This window comes from Acanthisitta chloris, unplaced genomic scaffold (genome assembly GCF_000695815.1).
Source record: "Acanthisitta chloris isolate BGI_N310 unplaced genomic scaffold, ASM69581v1 scaffold32463, whole genome shotgun sequence".
Lineage (NCBI taxonomy): Eukaryota > Metazoa > Chordata > Aves > Passeriformes > Acanthisittidae > Acanthisitta > Acanthisitta chloris.
Window position 1 is genome coordinate 2,978 of NW_008667084.1, and position 22,939 is coordinate 25,916.

The window sequence follows — 22,939 nt, forward strand, 5'->3', positions numbered from 1 at the left end:
GTCAGGAGACTGTTCTTGGATTCAGATACTCAAGCTAGACATGTCTTCACTTTTCTAATACTACATTCAAAGGCTGAAAAAAGAAGACAGCTAAGGCATTTAAGTGTTAAATAGTAAGGGAATTAATGTCTCACTCAAGTAGTACACACTGCCAAAGTTTCTGCTGGCAGGCTGAAAATCCCAGTTGGAGAGTTGCTGAATCAGTTATTTCTGTCTTGCTCTGTCAACAGTAAACACACAGAATGTGTAGTGAAGTTCACAACTGGAGGCAATGATTTGCCAGGATCCAGACTTTGTGTATACATCTGTAGTAGTAAATGTGCTTTTGTTTGAGGAGCTCAAAGCACTGTCTGAGGAACACATACCTGTGCTGTGTTGAGTATGATTCATGCTGTTTGTGTGGATCTGGGATTTGGGGGTTGAGCTGGTGAGCTGTACACCATTGCAGCAGACACGACTCTGTGTGCATGCAGATACAGAATGTCAGCTTGGTAGGAGGTGGCTGACAGTTGTGCCTTCTGTATCACCTCCTGAACCCAGCGTGTGCAGTGCTTTTAGAGAAGTAAATTCCAGGCTTTTAAGACATATCTTTTTAATGGTTTAACTGAAAAAGGTCTACTTAGGATACTATAACTATTTTTTAGATACTGCTGTTTTTTAGCCACTACTTAGAAAGTGACTTTAGCCCTGTGACAGCACACACCTTTAGTATAGCAAGATGAGTTGTGCCATATCAAAACCTCTTGGAGCAACACGACTCTATTTGGTTTAGTTGTCAGCTATGAGTTTATTACAAGCAATGTCAATAATAAATGTAGAGGAGTATATAACTAGATTCAAAAAGGTAAAGTATTCTTGCCTCCTAATAAACTGTGCAGTTTACACACACACACGCACACACACAAGCCTCAGACTGGTGACTCTATTGCATGTTTTAAATATTTTTGTGTCTGCTTCGTAGGTTATCAGTAATTGTGAAGCTCCCTTCTTATCCCAGGAAAGTTAGGTTAACAGATTTAATAAAATTGCATATTTTTCTTCCATATAGTACCTACAGAGAGAGGGAAGGCTGCATTTGTCCCTCCTCTTGTAATTCTGATTAATTTCATTATTGCTTAGAGAGTTGAGAAGTAAAACTGATCACTGTCCTACAAGTTTCACTCTGTGCTGTTCTTGGGGAGAAAACAAGACTAACCATAATGGAATTGTCTGCTTGCAAATTCACAGGATGCTATTGCGATCATTAAATTATGTTGGGTTGGCTGCATAACCATAAAGCTTATAGCTTCTGCAACGTGTAAATGCTTCTTGGCTTTAAATGCCTCTCAGTATTGTACAGCAATTGATGGGTCAGTCATCTTAGCAAAGAAGTTTCCTGTCTCTCAGAGGTGAAAATTATCTGTCTTAAAAAATTTAATGTGTCACTTCTACCTCTGCTTTGAAAATATAATCGATTTGATATGGGGAAATACAGTAACCTAAACTGTCGCTGGATAGCCAATAAGCAGACAAAATAAATAAGGATGTTGTCAGTAAACACTTCAGCCCCACCTACTCTAGATATATTTGAGGGAAAGCAGCAGGTGTGAATGACTGGTATTTTTCCACTTGTTTTCCTAGATCAAAAATGTTACATCGTAACTGGTCAAGTAACCTGTGAATTTCTGATTATTTTAAAGACAATCTCTTTTTTTTTCTAGGGGAACATAATTTTTTAAGACTGTTTTTGTTTTCTTTCCTGCAGGGGCTCTGCGGTTGCCAAAATAGTAGGCAGTAATGTGAAAAAAATGCAGAAGTTTGCTTCCACAGTGAAGATGTGGGTCTTTGAGGAGAATATTAATGGGAGAAAACTGACAGATATCATAAATAATGAACATGAAAATGTAAAGTATCTCCCTGGACACAAGCTGCCAGATAATGTGGTAAGGCTCAGAAGCTAAATTATAGTTACGGAGGAGAGGGAATATCACTTGTGCAATGTATGGAGGTGGAAATTTGTTAACACCTTTAAGGTTTATAATATTTCAGACTGTATGCTGTTTTACTGATGGCACAAGTAAAAAATTATGTAATCATGCAGTTAAGTAAGTCCAATGCACTGTACCCTCTCTCTTTTTTTTTTATTTTGTCTCACTATTGTCCTTATGCTACTTCAGCTTCTGTCTAAGGAAGGAAAAATGAAAAAAGGGCAAGATTAACAGCTTTGACTATACCCATTAAAACAAAAAAACACGTGCTTCAACTTTGGAAGGGAGCTGGCTGGTCAATGAGAATTGAAGAGATGTCAGCTATTCTAAAACTCTGTACAAGTATTTCAGGATAAGAATTAGAGTGTTTCCCAAGCAAACTGCTTTTCTGTTGTCTTTCAACCACGTGCAGTCAAATCAGCACATTAGAAAGTAGCATTGCCAGGGCAGAACAGCTGGACACCACATGTGTTCTGTGTTGGTGTAACATGATGGTGTTGGACAGGTGATGACTCTTGCCCCAAAAACATTATAGGAGGAGGCTGCAGCAGCTGACATTTCAGTAGAGCTTTTGGACAGCAAAAACAGGAATGGCTGTGCATTGCAGTTTTCTCTTTCACAATAATGCTGAAATCCCATTTTCCTACCCTTCATTAAGTGTGGTGTTTCTGCTGTCATCTACCTGCTCATTCAGGTTTGTTCTCTTTATCAATAGGTTGAACTTACTGCCACCTTTTAAACCTGAGTGTTCTTTTAAGGTGGTCATCAAGTGTTAGGTAAAAAGGAGTCTGGCAAGTGACTTAGAAATACCCTTCTTAAAGAGTAAACAAAATCTCTAAGTACAGAGAAGAAGCATATAAACTAGTAGATGTGAGAGGCCTGGAGAAGACATTTGAGTGTATAAGGAACTAAGAAAACAAACTACTTCCTAAATTCTTTTGCTTATCTGGGAAGTTTATGTTAATGTTTATTTTCAGTGATGAAGCACAGTAGTTTGTAGCATTCAGTGTAAGACCAAACTGCTGAGGTTCAGGTTCAAGACCAAACTGGGAAAGTTCATGTTGGACATTAGGAGGAATTTCTTCACAGAAAGGGTGATTATACACTGGAATGGACTGCCCAGGGAGGTGGTGAAGTCACTATCCCTGGAGGTGTTCAAGAAATAACTGGACGTAGTTTACATGGTGGTGTTAAGTCATAGATTGGCCTCAGTGATCTCAGAGGTCTTTTCCAACCTGATGAATTCTGTGATTCTGCTTTTACTTTATCTGATAACACTTGCATGTAGTGTTAATTTTAAGAAGTTATGTGGCCTTTCTCTCCCATAACTACACAGGTTGCTGTCCCAAACCTTAATGAAGCTGTAAAGGATGCAGACTTGCTGGTTTTTGTCATTCCACATCAGTTCATCCATAAAGTCTGCGATGAAATCACAGGACGAGTACCCAAGAAAGCACTTGGCATAACTCTCATAAAGGTATAATAAACACTGTGCATTAATAACTAAGAATGTGTCATGGAATCTCCTAAAACAAAATGTCTTAGTATTTTGATATGAAAAGTCTGTGTGTTAATTCACTTGATTGTTCCATTAAACCTTTCTAGGTGTAAGATTGGAATTTGTCTCAGTCTTTAGTGGATTGTTAGGCAGTGTTTTATTTTAGACTGGCACTTGCAGGAAGAGGAAAATGAGGCTGTTGACAAGACTTCTAGAAAGAAAGAAGTCAGTATGTTTTGCACCACTCATCTTTCCAGTCTTCTATCTGTTGTTTCCAGAAGCATCGTTAGATGAAGAACAGAGCACAAGCATAATGCTTTGATTGTTAATGCACATCCCACATGCTGAGTTGATAATTTTAAGAACTGCTGAGAGAATTGCACGTGACTGAAAGGATAGTGCTCTTGTTCAAGTCAAGTATTATGTTGCAACAAGAGAGTCTGTTCAGCATTGCCCAAAGCAACGGTTTGAACACAGGAAAAAGGAGGGGGCAGAGGTGCAGGAAGTGTTTCCCTGGAGTGTTTGTGTTTTTGCTAGCAGGAGAATTTTAAAATATGGAATAGCTTATTTATAGGTGGGTGGGTGGGTGAGGTTTTTTTCCCCTGTGTGTTTAGCTGCAAATAATAAGCTGCTCCCACAAGGTTTGGAAGATTCTGGTTTCTTGTTGCTTTGTACATAGTTGAGAGTAGGCCATTTTCTTATCACGCATTCCTTTGTTGTTTCTAGAAAATTATACATTTATGGATCTGTGATCAAAAAGAACAAAACTCCCCTATCACTGTTTATTGCAAGCTCATCTCTTTAGTTTGGCTAATTAAGCCTGTCAAATCTGTATTGTTCAGTTAGTGCTGACCTGATGTATTGCTGAGATGTGTGACAAAGTAATGATTCCCAAGTGCATTTTGCAGAAAAACTTTTCATATTATAGAGGGATAAAATAAGGCACTGTTAAAAGAGTTGAATGCATAGCTAAAGATAAACTTTGCTCTCCTTTAATTTGCTAAATGTGATTTATGTTCACTTGTCCTTAGTGATAGGAGTAACTAAGGAAATTGGTGGAGTAAATGAAGATTTATGTCAGCATATCAGAAGTCAGAGTCCTGGGCCTATATTCCCCTTGGAATTACTGTTCTGGGTATTGATTACCAGTGCTTTAATAGAGTGTTGATTACTGACTATGGTGTTTTTTTTTAAAAAAGGGGAGGAAATACCTTAAAAAATAATCCAAACCCCAAACAAAACAAAAAAAAAATACCCCCAACAAAGCAAAGTGCCTGTGTTCAGTGTAGTGGAAGTGAGATAGTGGCACCTGCTATGCAAAGCAGAGTTGGTTATTAGGCAGCTTCCCTGTGCCACAGTGCTCCACTGCATCCTTAGGCAGCTTTCAGAAGAAGTGGTGTGAGGGCCCTCAATGTTTTGCAGGAGAATGCAAAGCACATGTCAGCTTTTATGAAGAGGCATAACTGCATCATTAAAAGTATAGTTCAAGAATGAGATTTAAGAAGAGATTTAACACAGCAGTGAAACTAAGCAGTAGAGGCAGGAACGCATTCTTTCCTCTACTTTTGCATCTTCCTTATGGATGCTGTTTTCATCAGTGTCATATTCTCTGTGGTTTCATGCTCAGTACTAATGCTATTAAAGTGGCTTGTGTTAGCTTTGGCAGTAATAGTGCAGTTCTGCTCTGAAAAATACCATTAGTGGGGCATCTTGTATCTGTGCTTACTAAATTGCTTGGCAAGTTAGCAGTGTGTCACCTTTTAGTCTTTATTCTTTTTTTTATTCTTTTTTGCTTTTTTGACAGTCTAATCTTCAAGCAGAGCCTAATGTCTGATAATAAAACCGAGTCTTTGGGAAATGAAGACATTTGTCTGCTGGTTAATATGCATTTCCATTTAAACATTTGCAGCTCCGTTGCTTTACATAGGTTCTGATCACTCGTGTCTATGAAAACCTAACAAATCTCTGTGAGTGTGAGGGGAGGAACTGTGTACAACTTACAGTGCGCTGTAGCAGTGAACACAGGAAGCAGGGTAGGAGAAAGTCATGCAAAATACTCTTCAGACAGGCTCATTTTCCTTTACCTGTTAGTGGCCCCAGGGATTGCTCTGACAGGTGTGTTGGGATGCAAGTGATAAGGTCACAGAATTGGACTTGCACTGCCTGTGGACCGTTGCTCCCCAGTGGAAAGTCCCATAGCCTTGGTTTTGAGGAGGAGGAATGGGTGTTTTGTTTTTATTCTATCATCTGTCATCAGTATTGGATTGAACTCTACAAGAGACAGGTACAACTCTCCTTGACTTGCCAGAAGTTGCATCTTTTCATAGTGGAGCAGAATTTAGCACCTAAGCCTTTCTGATCTGCTTTCACTTGGACAGATAATTGTTGTGTAGGTATTCACATTTTTGGAATTGTTCCCAATGTGTGCATGCTTTTTTCTTTATTATTTGCCTGCTTAGGAAGAAGAACCTTAGAGTTATTTTGTGGGGACATTTTTGACACCGTGAGTGAAAAATACGGCACGTATACGTGTGCTTGCTCTCAGATTGTTTCTGTATGGCTCATTAAAGACGAGAAAGCAGAGCTGTGCAATAAGTGATACAGATTGAAAAATAATGCAGAAATGCAAGCAGTAGTTTAATGGGCTGGTTTTATACGGGCATTTCTGCATGTCTCTTGATTGCACCATGTTATTTGAGGAATTCTGATCTGTGGAAATGCAAATTACTGCCTGCTTGAAATGTCACTACTGGAAACATACAAGGGGGGGTGTGTGTATGTGTATGTCTGGAAGCAGTGGAGAATCACACATTTGCCTATAAGTCATGATGCAAAATTATCAATCCCTCAAAGTATCAAATCCTCAATGTTAAAAAATAGTACTGTATAAAAGGTGGTACACTATGGGAAAGAACAAACAATTTAATAGCTTGTCAATTTTCACCCTTTTTTAATAACGCAGTATAAATACAGGCTAAAAATATCCTGAGAAGTTTAATTATTCTCAGTCGTTCAGCTTTCTACATATCTGTGAATGGCTGTTCCATTTGTAGTAGTATTTGCAATCATTAAATGGGGTTTCTACAAGTAAACTGTTGTTGGTGTTATACACAAGGGAATCTGCCTGTGATCTTTCAGTTCAGATACCTGTTCACAAAACAAGTTATTCGGATGTCATTTTGTGAGTTTTGGTGCAATTTCAAGTCCAAGTGCAGGCCTGATTCATAACTGATGGATTAGCTATGCTCCACTGTCTTTGTTAAGGATACACTGATAATAAGCAGCTGAGATTCTGAACTAACAAAGCTGAGTGTTCAGCACTTCTTAGAATCAGGTCTTTGAGCATGGAATAAAAACTATTATCATCATCTAGAGTTTAGTCCTAATTCTTAAGGTGTTGCCTCCCATGATTCTAAGGCAGCTTGTAGAGGTCACAATAGAAGTTTCCCTGGTAGTACATCTGTCATCTTTAGTCTCAGTCTGAATAGGTCTTGTTTCACTTCTCACCCATGGACAAAACTAATTGTGTTCTGCTTGCTTCTCTACTGTGCCTAATGAATGACTTTTTAGTAATTCCATTTAATGTTGGCTGCAGGGAATAGATGAAGGCCCGGAGGGACTCAAACTGATCTCTGACATTATTCGAGAGAAGATGGGAATAGACATCAGTGTGCTGATGGGAGCTAACATTGCCAATGAGGTGGCAGCAGAGAAATTCTGTGAAACCACAATAGGTACTGTTCCAAGTTGTAAGAATGTTTAAAACATGCTCCTGCCCTCACATTTGCACACCAAGTAGCTCAAATTTAATTGTTTTTGACATGAGTTGGCCGTTATCAGAAAGTGTTGGTTGAATTTCCTAAAACGTTTACGCTTCCAAAAGTACTATCTTGGGAATAGAGGGAGAGGGAGGAGGACAATTTTACCTATTCTCACTAGGGTTGTGACCTTAGCATGGGAAATACAAAGCATGCTCTTTATCACCCTCCACATAACAAAGTGCTTCATTTTATTACTGCGCTTAAATTTTTTCTTGGGTCTGCATGGCTTTATATGGATAAATGATTTCTGTTCTGTTACAGTCACAGATGGTACCTTTATGCATGTTTGTTTGGGTTTGACTTTTTTGTTTGGTTGTTTTCTTAAGGTATCCACATCTTGTTTTAATTTCTCAAAATACTTTGTCCCCCCTAAAGTTAGGCATGGTTTTAGTTCTCTGTTGATGTCTGCACAGCTCTGCAGCATGAAGATGTGCCTAGTCTTGGATTTTACCATTTCTAGATAGGTAAATGTGTGTATGTGCACACAGGTGGTCATACATACAGAGTTCATGTTATTTTTTCAGTGTTTATTTTTGCACTGTTGTGCATTGTTAGCTTTGTCATTTACAGCTGTTGCATTGAACTTGTTTTTGAGTGGTTGAATTACTACCTCTTAGTGCTTAGAAACATTGCCATGCAGCACACTCAATTAACAAAACATCCTTGCCATGCCTTTATCAGTAGGGATTTTTCTGGAATGCAGGCTTGAAAGTCATTGGTAGAATTGCTCCTGCTATAGTCTTAATCCACCATTGTTTTATTATTAATTGTTCTTTTTAAAGAGAATGATCAAAAAATGCAGAGTACGTAAAGAATTCATGGAAATGTAATTTGGAATCTGTTGCTGAGCAGACAATGAATTATGAAGAAGTCTAGAGTAACTCAGTGCAGAGCTTTTAAGTGCAAGGTAGACGTGTCCTTGGTCCCTTAAAACAGGAATCTGCTTAAGGTGGAGATAGAACAACTTTATCTTTTCTTTTAAGTGTCTTAGCTTGCACCGGAAAGGCTAAATAACATACAAATCAATTAGTCATTTTTCTTAGCCTTCATTTCTCTCTCTCAACAGGCAGCAAAATCTTGGAAAATGGCCTTCTCTTCAAAGAACTCCTGCAGACTCCAAACTTTCGAATAACTGTAGTAGATGATGCAGATACAGTTGAGCTTTGTGGTGCTCTGAAGGTAAGATTAACTGTCTGCAGATGGTACAGAGATGAAATAGTGATCCTTGTAGAAAAAAGAAAGAGCGATTTTCATTTAAACAATTAAGTTTATTATGCTTTATATAATATATAAAGCTGCTGCATAACACTTCCAAAAGAACCAGGTCAGAAATCAGGGAGCAGCATGTTTTGAGAACTGGCTTTTAGACCCACGTCTCACCATCTCCAAAGTTCTCTTCCTACGTCTTTCACTTAGTTTTTACACAGTCACAAAACAGGGATTGATTTCATCTAAGTGGTCAGTATGTTTCTAAATCCATTTTAGTTCCCTTTTCCTTTTTGCAGCAGTATGTTCTCAAAAAGAAAGGGAGAAAGAAGTTGACATTAATCCTTTGTGTCTTTTGACAAAACTATTCTCTTCATTGACTTACACAATATGAGCGCTCTTACAGATTTATATTTTGTGGACATACACTGCATAACGTTTGTGGGGATAACCACATACAGAAATGACCTGAATAGGAAAAATGTTATTTCAGTTATTCATCAAAAATGTTTTTGGTAACAAAACTGATGCTGACAGGAAGCAAAGGCTAACTTAAACATACTCTAATTGCTATTTCTTCAAGTTAATTTACAGGACATATGTGAAGGGAAGGCATTAGTTGCTTGACACCCGTGCCAACAGTACTGGAGTTCACATTATCTGATACCTAGCATGAATCATTCTTGATGGGTGTAGTGGTTTAGTAGATAATTTGCCTTACTTTTTTATTCTTTGGATAATTATTTTGTCTTGCTTTGGTTTTGCTGTTGAAATCTTCTGTAAACTGCACCATTCACTCGCAAAGCTACCCCACCAAACAATGATGTCTTTAAGCTAAGGAGTTCAGATTCCTGCTCAGCAGAAGTGGATTGATAGCTATAATGGCATATTTTTTGGCATGTTGGTTTTCTGAATAGTTTTGTCTTGACAGCTGTCATGCTGGAAGTCCTGAGAAGGAGGAGGTTATGGATCTGTGCACTGGGATAATGGGATTAGGTGTTTTGGTGCAACATGCTTTGGAGTTACTGTATATATATAGCAATTTCTCAAGACAGTGGAGCTTGTAATTTGCTTTAAAATGCCATTGCTTTAAAATGCTGTGGTGATGTGGGAGGTTAGCAGAAAAGAAATCCCTGTGTATAGACCTATGAAATTAGTCAAAAAGTTTTACAGATTTATTTTTCTTTGAAATTTGCTCAGCAGGATATTTTCTGACTAGCTTAATTTCTGGCTGATAGAGAAGTTCTGTCCCAGGAAATTTTTATTCCAGACAAATCTCGTGAAAGGGCACTAGAGATGAGCACTCCCATCCAACTGAGCAGCTAGTCAGTAGACACTCAAAACTCTACTATAAAGACCCAAGACAGGCCAGATACCTGTATCTCTTTGGAAGTGCAGAAGAATTTAAATCAATTGTTGTTCTTGACCTGGAAAGATAGCAAAGTGAAACTTGGGTATTTTCTTTGTAGTCATCTTGTATTCCTCCTCCCTCCTGCTTCATTATTCATCATGCATCCTGCAGACTGAACTCTAGTTGCATTTCTGAAATGGTCTATATTCCATGTGCTCTAGTCATTTAGTTTTAATTGCAGTGTATTTTGTTAACTGAGCTGAGACTTTCAAAGAAATTATAAGCTCTGAACAAAAAGTGAATTAAGGATAAATTAACTGGTTTAAAAATACTGTGGATTTCTTGCGTAACTAGAAGACAGAACTGGTATAAAGTGGCATAGATCAGTCCTGCTAGTATAGGTGATGTTCTTTAAACATAAAACTCTTCCTTAATCTGAAATAAAATCATATTTTTTAAAGTAATTTTTAATTTAAAACCTTTTCTAGTTTTCCTAAATCTTGTGTTGAATCCTAAATCTTGTGCTGACAGCATGTAAATAATTTTCTGAGCTGTTTTTAACTCAAACATTGCAAAATTTTATTAATGCATTGGGAACATGTATAGCTCTGAGAGGAAATAACGAAGCTAAAATTAAACAGATGGAAATATTTTTATTGCCTGTGCAAAGCAAAATGCAAAACCCAGATGTAATTACCTCTTTTCCTTAGAAGCTGTACATAGTATTAGAAGAATTGTTTGCTAAGGGTAGGAACAAGAACTTGGGGTCCTTATAATTAATTTGATAATCTTTGTAATAAAAATGTGAAAACTAAGCATCTTTTCACATGATTGTTTTTAGGCAAAAATCCAATGCGTAGCTTCAGTCAACTGACCATTACTTTCTTAAACTTGGAAAATTACTTCATGAAAAAGTAGTAAAAATTGCCGGAAGGAGGGAATTTCTGTTTAAGAAGATGACAGTGTTGTGTGGTGTGAAAATACAGGTATAAAAAGAGAGGTTCTACTCTCTTTCTCTAGCAAAGCCAATTCAAAATGTCAGTAGTGTCACTGCAAACTACAGCTAGGAGGACAGAGGTAAGCAGGCAGTCATGTCACTCTGGACTGTCTTTTTGGGTATGGAAATAGTAAGAGCAACTCCTGTATTGGTATTTGAAGCATGAGAAATAGTACAATATGAAAAACAGTATGTTCTCACAGCTTCTGCATTTTTCTGTAAATACCAACTTGGGAAAAGGAGACCTTTCTGGTGGTACTGGCATAATGGACTAGATGTTAAAAGCCTGGGCTCTACTTCCCTTTTTATTTCTGCAAGCCTTTCTAAAGAGGGAAGATTTTCAATGTGGATGCTTGCCTGAAGGCTGGGAAAAAATACAGAAGGATAACAAAGAATGCTCTGAGCACAGCTTTCCCTTACAAGGATAATTTTAGGTTTGAAAATTGTTTTTTGAAGCACATTTGAATTCAGACTGTAATAATAGGTATTGCAGCTGGGTGATCATGAGAGAACATGTGCTTGATTGCTATTTATATACATATGCATATATATAGAATATCCACTTCATTTACTGTATTTAGGTTTGTGACAATGGGCTGATGGAGACATAGTGAAGTACAGAAATCAGTGCAGTCAAACTGCAGTCGTGTGTCAGCTTGGAGCCTGTCTGAATAGAAAGTGGCAGTGACTTTACAAAATCTGATGATGCTGAGGAGAAACAGCTGTCTACAGTAACTTGTTGGCTGTTGGAACAAAATGTGCCTGGCATGTTCTTATCTATGAGGTGGGATTTTTTTTTCCTTTTGAGGACTGAAGCACATTTCACATTTGTTTGTTGACCTTTTCTAAGGGTCGAGGTCAGAAGTTAACAAACTTCCAGTCTGGATAGTTGTTTCAAAGTGTCCGGTTGGCTTTACAGACAAGCTGACTCAAGGCCACTTAGAAGTTCATCTGCCATTTGCCAGATGATGAATGGGCCTTCCTAGGAAAGGAAGGTTTTATACCACTGTAAAAGTAGCATGTGCAGCTATGCATACATATGGATGTGCTTCTGGATGCTGATGGATGTGATACTGCAGAGTAGCACAGACCCAAGGTTCTTGCCTCTGAGGTGTCCTTAGAATCCTTACTGCCTGTGCCAGTGTGCGTGGCCTTACAAGCAGCACAGATGTGAGGCAAGACTGAGCTGGTGTATGAGCCTAGCAGCATACTTGAGAGGCACCGTAAACATTGGTAGCTACATTATTAGGGGTAAACTGTACCCAAATCACCAGTGCCAAAGTGCCAGGGGAGAGCATGAGAGGAGGAGTGAGAATCTAACCTCTGGATATAGCAAAACGGCCATGATCCAGCTGCCCAATGTTCAGGGATCTGGAGAGTTAAAAACCCTCAAGTGGCAGCAGCCAAGGACCAAGACAGATGTGACAGTTACTGCAGGGAGGAGAAGGAGCAGCAGCTGTGGTTGCCTTTCAGGTCGCTTCAGGCCCATATAAATCTTATGGCTCCAGCTTAGCCTTAAGTGAAGAAGTCACTAGATGTATTGTTTACCAGGTTATGTCACGCAGCATTGTTTTTGCAAAGTGTGTTTAGGGCAGTCACTGTTGGATAGTCAGTCCAGGTACTGTAGAAGTGGATTGTGTAGTTGCTCTTTCCTGGGATTAAGTGGAAATGAAATTCAAGTTTGCCAGGAGCAAGCAAGCAGCTTATGCTTAACCTCTCAGACAGTCCTGCTGATACTGTCTTTGATTTTTTGAGTCTTCATTTGACCTCTCTCAGCTATGATCTGAAGCGAGGAGCTTCTCCAAGTTCATGTGTAAGCAGAGGGCAAGCAGGCTGTGCAGAGCTGTACCACTACCTCTGGGAAGGCTGGACATCCCAGATGAAATAACATTTCTGCTTAGTTCTCTTATTGATCCATTTAATTATGGAGAGGTAACAGTTGGCTCAGAAGTGGCCACTGAAGCTGTCCTCATGAGCACTCCACAGACTGTAAATTGGGTGTTTCAGAGCACTGACTGTGTAAGAGAACAATCTGTCAGCAAAGTCTGCAGACTTCTTGTTGTTTTCTTGGTCGTCTGTTGGCCTTGCATTTGTGACCCCTGGCATGTTTGCAGCAGGTCACGTGCAAGTAAAAGACACTTTTTCTCATTTGTTCTGACACATACTGTGAGCACTGCCTGGCATCAGCATTTCTTTTCTGGAGCATAGTTTCACCATCCCAGTGCTAAAAAAAACTGAATCCATTCCTTCCTCATGTTCTGGAATAACTAGGACTAGGACTAATGCCAGTTTATGGTTACCAGACCATCTAAAGACTTGCCTGTTAGGGCAAAGTATTTCAGTAGTTTAAAACCATATGCAATATAAAACCACGCTGTGCATCTTGCTTACAGGATGTGTGCTCTAATGCAAAAAGCTGATAATGTCAAGATAGGGGAAATGTGTTTGTTCAAGTGTGTAGTGGTTTTGAGAGCTCTGAATCCCTCAGGCCAAGAGGAACATTGTGTTGCATTCATTTTGGGGTTATTGTGACACTATTTTTGAACCTTTGGAACAACAGGTTTGTCTGGAGGCCAGAGTTGTCCTTGCTTATTTGGCTTTCAGACTCCCATGTGTGTATGCAAATACAGTCAGATTTTAAGCTCATGAAAATGTGGACTCTTTCCTCTGGCATAAATACATACCCATTGCATTTGCAGGAATTCCTGTTGTGGTTTAATCCCATCTGGCAACTAGGTACTGCACAGCTGCTCGTTCACTAATCCCCTCCCCCTCAGTGGGATATGGGGAGGAGAATCAAGGGTAAAACTCATGGGTTGAGATAAGAACAATTTAATAACTGAAGCCAAGTAAAATATAATAACAATAGCCACAATAAATAATAGTAGTCGTAATGAAGAGGAGAGGGAGAAAACCCATGAAAAACAAGTGATGCACACTACAGTTGCTCACCACTCACTGACTGATGCCCTACCAGTCCCCAAGCAGCAAGTGATGGCTTCCAGCCAGCTCCTCCCACTTTATGTACTGGGCATGACTATGTCAATTCTGTGGTAGGGAATATCCCTTTGGCCGGCCTGGGGGAGCTGTCCTGGCAGTGCTCCCTCCCCAGCTTCTTGTGTACCTCCTCACTGGCAGAGCGTGAGACACTGTAAAAGCCTTGACTTGGAGTAAGTACTGCTCAGTAATAGCGAAAACATCAGTGTGTTATCAACATTATTCTCATGCTGTGCTCAAAACACAGCACTGTACCAGCTACTAAGAAGAAAATTGACTCTGTTCCAGCTGAAACCAGGACACTTCATGTGTAGGCTTTTGCAGTGGCAGCATTCAGGATCAACCATGTCAGATACAGAAAGATGTTTTTGTCAGATCAGTGTATGGTTCTGCCCCCCACAGTGAGCTTCTGGGATGATCACTGTAGTCTTAGTGCCACTAGGCCCGTGTGTGTTAATTTCTGTTTTGCTTATGCATCTTCCTGAAACGAACTCAGCTTAGTGCCTGCACTCAGAGATTTCAAGTACCAAACTGCCTGTTTTGGACTGAAAGATGACTCAGTCTTAAGTTTTGTGAGATATTTTTGTTGTTGTTTTGTTTTTGAAAGGAGTGGCTTGCCTTTGAGTAGGGTGTAAATTTCAGTGTGGTATAATTAGTTCTCTACAGTATATTAGACACAAGACAGTTATCAGAAGTTCTTCAAGGATTTAAATGAAACCAGGTGGTAGAGCTTGTAAATTCATAGTTGTGGCCTGAAGGTTATGTAGACCAGGATATAAAGGTCTCCTAGGCATGGGGGTGTGTTCTAGAGCATAATCAGTTGTCTTGTTTCCTCATTATCTGCAAACTGTATGAGAACACACAATGGGGATATTGTACAAACAAAGAATTTAGTGTTCCAGAATTGGACTCACAGCTTCCCTTGTTCCCCACCCCATTTCCTCAGAAGTAACTAGTCTTGGCATAGCTTGCTTGAAAGAATATTTCTGTTGCTCCAAAGACAGCAATTGCAAAAGGTAGAAGTAGACAACAAAATACCATAGACCAAATCATGTTGTAAATTATGATCAGGTAGGCTGTTTCAAATTGGAAAGGAAAGTCAAGCAGACAAAGTTGTAGGGAAGGGGAAGCTTTTGTATTGGAGTGTTCAAGAAGTATATGGGAAAAGCCCAGAGGTTGCTCAAATACGGTTTTAGTTTTAGTGGAGCACTAAATTCTTGCAGAATTCACATATGTGTAAAGTCCATTTAAATGGGTTATCCTATCAGAAAACTTCTTAAATATCTGTTTGACTTCCTCTTGCTTTGCTGCCAAATGAACAAACATTGGAGGTTGCTATGCAAGAGGTGTCTGAGGAAAATATACCTTGACTGAATCACCACAGCCAAGATTTAAGCCAAGATGATCTAAAGTACCAGCTTTAAAAAACTGTCTTTTCCTGCTTGAGATCCAATATTGAGATACCTGTTTGCAATTTTTAGGGTCACCTTTATACCTCAGCTAGCTGCTCAAAAAGCTATGACTGATCCTGTAACCTCATGTGATGCAGAGTCACCTAGCCATGACTGGCAACACAGCTCAGCAGCTGCCTGGTGTTTTTGGTTCTTGCAGTCCAAAAACCAAAAACAAAACCAGCTGTTAATCAGCTGGTTGCTTTCATTAGCAGCTTCTGACTGTTGCTCTTTCTTCATCTACAGCTCAAGTTGGTTTGGTTGGTTGTTTTGATGCTGTTTTTTATCCCTGCATCAGGCGCTACATTAGGAGCCACAGTATTGGTTCTCTTGTGCTTCCTCTTGAGGTCACTGCTGATGTTGTTGCATGCAGTAGGATGGATATTACTACATCCATTGTTTCCTTCTTTTCTTTATTAGTATGTGAGAATACCATCTGTTTTTCTGGAGTGTTTCAGATTTCGGTAGTTTGTTGGGGTGACTCTTTTTTTTGGTAGAGGCAGTGGGACCATGGCTGGTCTCTGCTCTGACTCCAGGCGTCAGAAAAGAGCTTTCATAGTCACTTCACTCAAATGTGTCTCATCTAATCTCTGTGTTTGTAAACCAAAGAAGGGACCATATAGCTGATTGTTCATGAAGAAACAGCACATTATTTGTAGAAGGCTGTCACCAGGTCTAAGGGAAAAAAATCAAACAAAGACTTTTGTTGTTAAAGAAGGTCTTCCTGTGTCACGAACCTTCTGGGAATCCTTGATTAACTATTACTGTTATAGGAACTGCATACTTAAAAGGGCTGAGTACTACTGTCTTCTCTGAATTTGTTCCCTTAACGTGTCAGTGTGGAAGTCAATAAATGATTCTTAGATGTAGTATTACTGTAACAATAAAGGAAATCTGGATAAAAGGACTGTAGGATGTCAGTCTAACTTTCCCCCTACCCCAGGGCAGGAATAGCTCAATCTAGCTAAAACCTTGTTTGGGTGTAGTGCATCCTGTTTGTTCTTAAACATACTCAACAATAATAGCTCCACAGCCTCAGGGGCAACTTGTGCCACAGCTTTAAATATGCTTTTATCCTTGGAAATAATAACGTAAGACTTCTCATATTTTTTCTTTTCTTTTTTTTTTTTAAAAGTTATCCCATAGACAACAAAATCCTAAAACCAAAACAAGCCAAACCAACAGTCTAGTCTTTCACTAGTAAAGTGTTTGTAGTTCTTAAGGACAGCTGCACTCTGTCTTTTGGTGTTTCCTAGGATTCTGTGAGCAGTAATTGACTTGTTTCCCATTTCTCTTCCCATTAGAACATAGTGGCAGTAGGAGCTGGGTTCTGTGATGGCCTTTGCTGCGGCGACAATACCAAAGCTGCTGTTATTCGCCTTGGCCTGATGGAGATGATCGCCTTTGCCAAAATTTTTTGCAAAGGACAGGTGTCTACTGCCACTTTCCTGGAGAGCTGTGGAGTTGCTGACCTCATCACAACGTGTTATGGTGGCCGGAATCGACGTGTAGCAGAAGCATTTGTTAAAACTGGAAAGGTACCTTATTCACTGGGTGAAATCTGGTGTTACAAGTAGTAGCACTCCTGGTTTGTTGGGGTAATAGTACAGTTATCTAAGCCCTGCTAGCTCTAATGAGTCAATACCCTTCTCTTTCCCCTTGTTTTTGAGTGTGTTAAAAGGCTAGAATGAGTGTAAAGGTGTTAAAAAGGGTGGAGATTTTTAAAAACCCAAAACTTGAGAAACTAGTTATTGGGAGCTGCAGATTTAAGAAGGAAAATACTTACAAACAAGAATGAAGGAGAATATGAAATACACTCAAAGTCACTTTTGAGAAAGAAAAAACTCTCAGTAACTTTATTTTTTCCATCCAGATGTTGTCAAGCTTCCAAAGACTTTATCAGACCTTTCAATTTCTTTCTTTTTTTTCCTACTCTGTTGTTTAGTCTATTGAAGAATTGGAGAAAGAAATGTTGAATGGCCAGAAACTGCAGGGACCACAGACTTCTGCAGAAGTGTATCGCATCCTCAAGCAGAAAGGAATATTGGACAAGTGCGTAAGAGCAGATCAAGCAGTTCTGATACCCCTTTTTAATCTCCCTAATTCTTTCTGCATATTTGGGTTTGATATGTTCATGAAGGTAATAACCAAAAAGAAAATCACTGTAATAAGAGTAGCTTAAACCCCAGTTAAAATCAGAGAGAGAAGTGAATAGAACCTCAAAATAATGTTGGTGTAGACAGTGCTGTTAGTGTAATGGTAAATTTGTGAATGTCTTTCGGTTTGCAGAGGGTATTGTTGCTTTCTGCTACCACAGGAAGGCACAGCAAGTGTGTTTTAACATGTGAAAAGAATAAAATACATGAAAATAGAAGCTGAGCTTCCTAAAGAGACTTGTGGAGAGGCTCTACAGCTCATTGCATAGTGGTGAATTCATTACTTACCTCCAAGGAGAGGAGCTTTGTTGCTGAGGATCTGTATAGATGATCATCCAAATAGAGGTGGCTGCTTCTGCCACATGACTTCTAGCTTAGATACTGCAGTTCTCTTTCCTAATGTGACTTCCAGTTTGCTCTAGGTTAAAACCTGCCATCTGCTTCTGTAGGTCAGGAGGGTTTTGTGCTGTGAAATTAAACAGATTGCCCTGGCTTGTTCATTTGTATTTGAGTCAGAACATGTATGATTCCTAAAGCCACACACACAGTTGTTTCCTTATGAGATTAAGGGATGCATTTATCTGTTCCTGTTAGATAACTGCCAGTCAGAAGACCAAGCCATGTTACTTTTTTTTCCAAAGCAGTTTTTATAGTCTCATTTTAATGGCTCAGCTGCATTAAATTACTTACTTTCTAATATTATCTTTGGATGTAAGTCACCTAAGTCTGTCTCTGTGGTGTACAGTAATTAAGATAACTGAGAAAAAATCTAATTAAAATGCTGGCTTCATTCTTTGCTGTTTATGATTTCCTAAATGAGACAGGGTGCTGTGCTTGAAGGTTTTTTTGGTTGGTTGTTTTTTGTCCTGTCTGCCTTACAACAAATAGAGTGCATTATGGAAGACTTCTGGTTGTGTTTTTAATGAAAGACCTGAAAACAGCGTTGCTAATTTCTCTTTGGTTTGCCAGCATATGTGTGTCACTTTAACATAAAAGGTCTCATTCAACAACACTTTTGAAAGCAACTTTCATAGTGTTTTTCAAAAGTTACTGCTTGAAAACACAAAACCCAGTAAAGCAGCCATGGTTCCAAAGTGAAGAGGTAAGAGTCTGGTAAGGGGAAAATTTTACACTCTCATCCTACAAAAGGAGTCTGAAGGCTATATAGAAATATGCAAAAGTCAAAGTTCAGTGGATCCTTGGTAGCAGGGTTGATGCCTGTTGATATTTGCAGTGCAGTTACTGGTTTTCATTTCAACAGTTGTAGCCCTCTTAATGTGCTCAGGCATGAATGTGTTTGGAGTTGGCTGGCCCTGAGCCTGCAGTCAGCCTTTGGCCTGGTTTCTCCCTGTGAAGTGTGACAAACCTGTGCACAGCAGAGTTCTCTGTGATAAGCAGCAAGACTTACCAAGGTGTGGTTTGTGGTAGTAGTGCTTCTTCACTGAGAAGTAACTGCCAGTACTGTATTTAAAGCTGTGGGAAACCTGGTTTTGCTGCAGAAGGTTCATGTTTTGTGGCTGCCTCTCACCTAGGCATAACAAATTTTATTAGTGCCCACATTTAAGTTTTTATGGTAGCAGCAAATTCAACCCACCTCCAGCCCAAGATATCATACAAAGTGAGTGATAAGTGGGGCTTGTTAAGAAAGCGGAAGTCTTTGTGGAAAACTTTTTTCTGCAGATTTCTTAGTAAGGGTTTTGCAACCTAGACAGTGTAGCACTGGATTTGAGCAAGCAGCTCTGTGGCTATAGGATAATTTTGGTTCCACAGACGAAATAAAACCAAAAATAAAGTCAGTGGGATTGACCTGAAATAGTTTTTGCTATTGCTGCTATTTTCATCTATTCTCCACAAAAATAGATCAAAAGAAATGGATGTACATTTCACGGTAGGACATTAAAGAGTTTCAGATAAAAATTAAATTCTACATTTTGAATTGAGCACTTGTAATAAAAGCCATAGAAATGATGGGCTGAATTCACAAGTATATCCATTCCCCCATTTTTTCCCCCAGCAATGTGAAGTATTGCATTCAGCAAAGCAGAAATCCTGTGTCTGCCCCTGAGAATGCAGTAATCACCACGGTGTGACAGCACTCCAGGACAGCTCATGGCTTCTCTTGTGACCTCTGGCTCACTTTGAGGAGTCTAGTTTGGAGCAATGTGCTGATACCAGAGTTACCTCAGTGTAACACGTGACAGCAGAGTGTATAGGCAAGCACATACAGTGCTCAGTACTGGTTGAGTGTTCTGCTTAACACTGACCTGTGCATTTCATAAAGCTTTAGAGTGACTGATGGGACAGCTTTCCTAAGGAGGAATTCCTAATCCGGATGTGTTCTGAATCACTCAGAAATTAACTATTTCACCATCTCCAGTGCTCTTTATTTTTTATTTCTGTTGGCCACGGTTTATCAGTATAAAAGGCCATGCTGAAATGGCATATGTGTTTGATGAACAGGTAATTAATCCCTAAAATTCACCAGGCTTTGAATGAAAATGGGACTTGTCTGTCTGTCCAGGATGGACAGAAAGCAAATACAAATTTCTGTAAAGTGTCTTTGCTGTAGCAAACCCTCAGATTTTCAGAGAAACCTCAGTAATTTGAGGTTGTTAGAAATATGGCCAAATTAAAAAAAAAAAAATAGAATTTAATGTTTCAAAATCCAGGTTTATTCTCGGATTGTTATTAAAATTAAAATTCAGTCTTTTCTTGGGTCTGTTTGTGTTATATTCTGTATTACTGGATTAGTGCTCAGAGGTAATGCATAACTGATGTGCCAGTCATTGTTTTCAACCACAGATGAGAAGTGCTAGGAGAACAGCAAGGAAAGATATGAGTGGTTTTAATTTATTTTTTAGATCACTTAGAGGTTGTGCCATACATAATGAATGTTACAGGCTCCATTACAGCTCGCTGGGCTTCTGGGAGTGACCCATGTTAGAGATGCTTGTAGGTCCTGTATTTATCCAGTACTTCTCAGTCCAGAGTTAGTGCTCGACAAATAGAAAAAAGAAATTGATTTTTCAATCTCTCTTTTCTCCCTCCCTCTGCTCACCCCATTTTATTTCTTTCATTTAAGAAACTGCTATAGAATAAACTCATTCTGTGTTTGCTTTCCCCGCTCTGTTCCCTCAGGTTCCCACTATTCACGGCTGTGTATCGAATCTGCTATGAAGGGAAGCCTGTCAGAGAGATGATATCCTGCCTTCAGAGTCACCCAGAGCACATGTAAAATCAATCAGGCTGTTGTACTAACGCAGCTTTCTGCCTTTCCAATTTATATCTGGGTTCAAGTGGATGTATCTGTCATTAAACTTTGTTCAAAGCTGCTCACTAGGCAACAGTAACAACATGAATGTGTCTGAAGGGGTATGGTTTTTGTTGTACAGCCTAGTTTGGCATAGCATGCAGTGTTGGCTTGGTGATTGTCCTCTTACTGGCTAAAATACAACAATACAGAAGTTGCACTACTTACCTAGTATATATACAGAAGTGTACTTTGACTGTGTTCCTACACCATAAAACACAATGTTTTGTTGTCTCTTATTAAGGCCTAATCCAAAATCCACTGGGCACTGTGGGAAGAATCCCACTGGTTTAGATCGAAGACTGAGTCAAGCCTGTAACCTTGAAACATTAGGAGTCTTTCTGTTAGAATTTGGTTTTATTCTGTATACACAGTTAAATTTTGACATTTTGCATGCTTATCATTATATCAATTTAAGCAATGTTAATGCAAAACAGGTGGTAGCAGTTATTCAGGGGGCTACAAGGATATTTTCACGAACTCTAGTGAAGAATATTTTGATTTTTGAGAGTCTTTAAAACTGTCAGACTATTTTGAATCCAATTTCTAAGTGAATTTAAGGTTTTTAATTACACTGTTTTAAAGGGAATATTCTAGAGGGGGATCATTACCTCCCCTTCTGTTTTTTAATCCTTGCATTTTTCTATTTCTCTGTTTCTCCCTTACTGTTCCTAGATGTTAGGCTCTTCCAGAATCCCAGTCCCCAAAGCAAGCCAGAGGTGTTGACCTGAGGGTTCTGAACCCTGGAGCCTACAGTTCCTTTTAGCATTGTACCTGTGGTTGTTCTTCACTGATACTGTTTGGTGGGTGGGGAAGGATACTCTTGAGTATCCACACACAGAATTGTTCTGCTGTGTTTCTGGCCTAGCTGCGAAGTGTTGCACTCCACACAGCACTCCAAGAAATGTCAGGGGAATTCCCTGGTAGGTCATGCTTGTGTTGTCAGAAGGGTTGTGTGCCAGTACAATGACTGAGTTCATTTCAGTGCCTGCCAGTGACTGACACGTCCACTGGACCATAGTCCTGATCCATCTCCCCAGTTCTGAAGTTACTCTTTCACTGGACAAAACTCTAATGGGTGCTGAATCAAATCCTATATGACCAGTCTCCCAGAAAGCTTCTCAAAGGCATCTCTTTTATTCCCCAGGTATCTCAACTAAGTTTTTTTCAGGCACCTCTGCTTTATCAGGGAAGTTAATTTTATTTGTTGTTGGAAATTTTGTGATTTTACTATTTTGGGGTGGGGTTGACTTGGTTGGTCTTTTTTTGGATTTTTTTTTTAAGGTGGATGCAAGAGAAGTTAGATAAATGGTTTGCTTTTCTTGTATACTAAAACTTATTGGGGAGGGAGGGGGTTGTGAAATATAACCTAGGTGCATAAAGAGTGGACTCATTGTTCCAGCTGCGAGACAAAGGTTAGCATCAGTATTTACAGAGCTCAACAAGAATGCCCAGCTGCTCTGAACATCTACTAACCTCTGAGCAGTATCAGACATGTTGTTCACTGTTCTCTGTTGTGTTTGTAGACCAGAAATCATCAACACAAACCCATCCTGAGGCTTTAAGTTGTCATTCACAATGTGCTGAAACAAAGAGGATGCCTGGGAATAGTTGTCATACTTAGGTAGCCTGAATTATTCTGAAATAGGGAAGCATTGGGAAAGCTTTGTGTAGACAGAAGGACACTTCAGCCCAGGGGTACCATTTTTCGTGCTCCTTTGGAAGATCTCATGAATGTTCTCAGAAATTCAGGGATGTGAAAAGTCATTTTTGCCTTATTTCTGATTTAGTGCTAAATATAACAGATGGTCAGAAGTTAGGTAACATCAGATGTTTGTGGCAATTGAGAACATCACTGGTTGAGCTGACTTCGAGCAAGTGTCTGCTCAGACATTTCAGAGGACATCTGAAGGTTGGAAGCACTGTTATCCTAACGCACACGTGGAGCATACACTCCTCAGTACTGCATAACTTTCAGTGTGTTTGCTTGTGCTTTGTTTTGTTTTGGTTTTTTTTTAATACCAAATTGATTGGCTTTTCCTTACATGTGTACATATACATATATATATATATAAACTTTTTTTTTACATGCAGTATGTAGAACAGTAGCGTTTTGTAAGATACGTAAAGGGCTATATGAGCTAAATGTGGTAAATTAATATATATTTTTAAATTATTTCTTTAT

At 39.2% G+C, this 22,939-nt stretch overlaps 1 protein-coding gene across 1 annotated transcript; it reads left to right on the forward strand.

Moving 5' to 3' along the window:
• The first annotated feature begins 1,750 nt into the window (after nucleotides 1–1,750).
• LOC103800017 (glycerol-3-phosphate dehydrogenase 1-like protein) lies at nucleotides 1,751–21,080 on the forward strand. Its single transcript, XM_009072376.1, has 7 exons — nucleotides 1,751–1,922; nucleotides 3,304–3,444; nucleotides 7,061–7,199; nucleotides 8,353–8,465; nucleotides 16,593–16,826; nucleotides 17,234–17,340; nucleotides 20,583–21,080. Exons 1-7 carry the CDS (start codon nucleotides 1,788–1,790, stop codon nucleotides 20,677–20,679), a joined length of 966 nt encoding a protein of 321 aa, XP_009070624.1. The 5' UTR covers nucleotides 1,751–1,787; the 3' UTR covers nucleotides 20,680–21,080.
• The last annotated feature ends 1,859 nt before the right edge of the window (nucleotides 21,081–22,939 follow it).

Bases quoted from the DNA above. Each gene is read 5' to 3' on its own strand.
- LOC103800017 (XM_009072376.1), top strand. From the start codon at position 1,788: ATGCAGAAGTTTGCTTCCACAGTGAAGATGTGGGTCTTTGAGGAGAAT. The intron at 3,445-7,060 runs GTATAATAAACA...TGTTGGCTGCAG, and splicing joins TTGGCATAACTCTCATAAAG to GGAATAGATGAAGGCCCGGA. The intron at 16,827-17,233 runs GTACCTTATTCA...TCTGTTGTTTAG, and splicing joins CATTTGTTAAAACTGGAAAG to TCTATTGAAGAATTGGAGAA.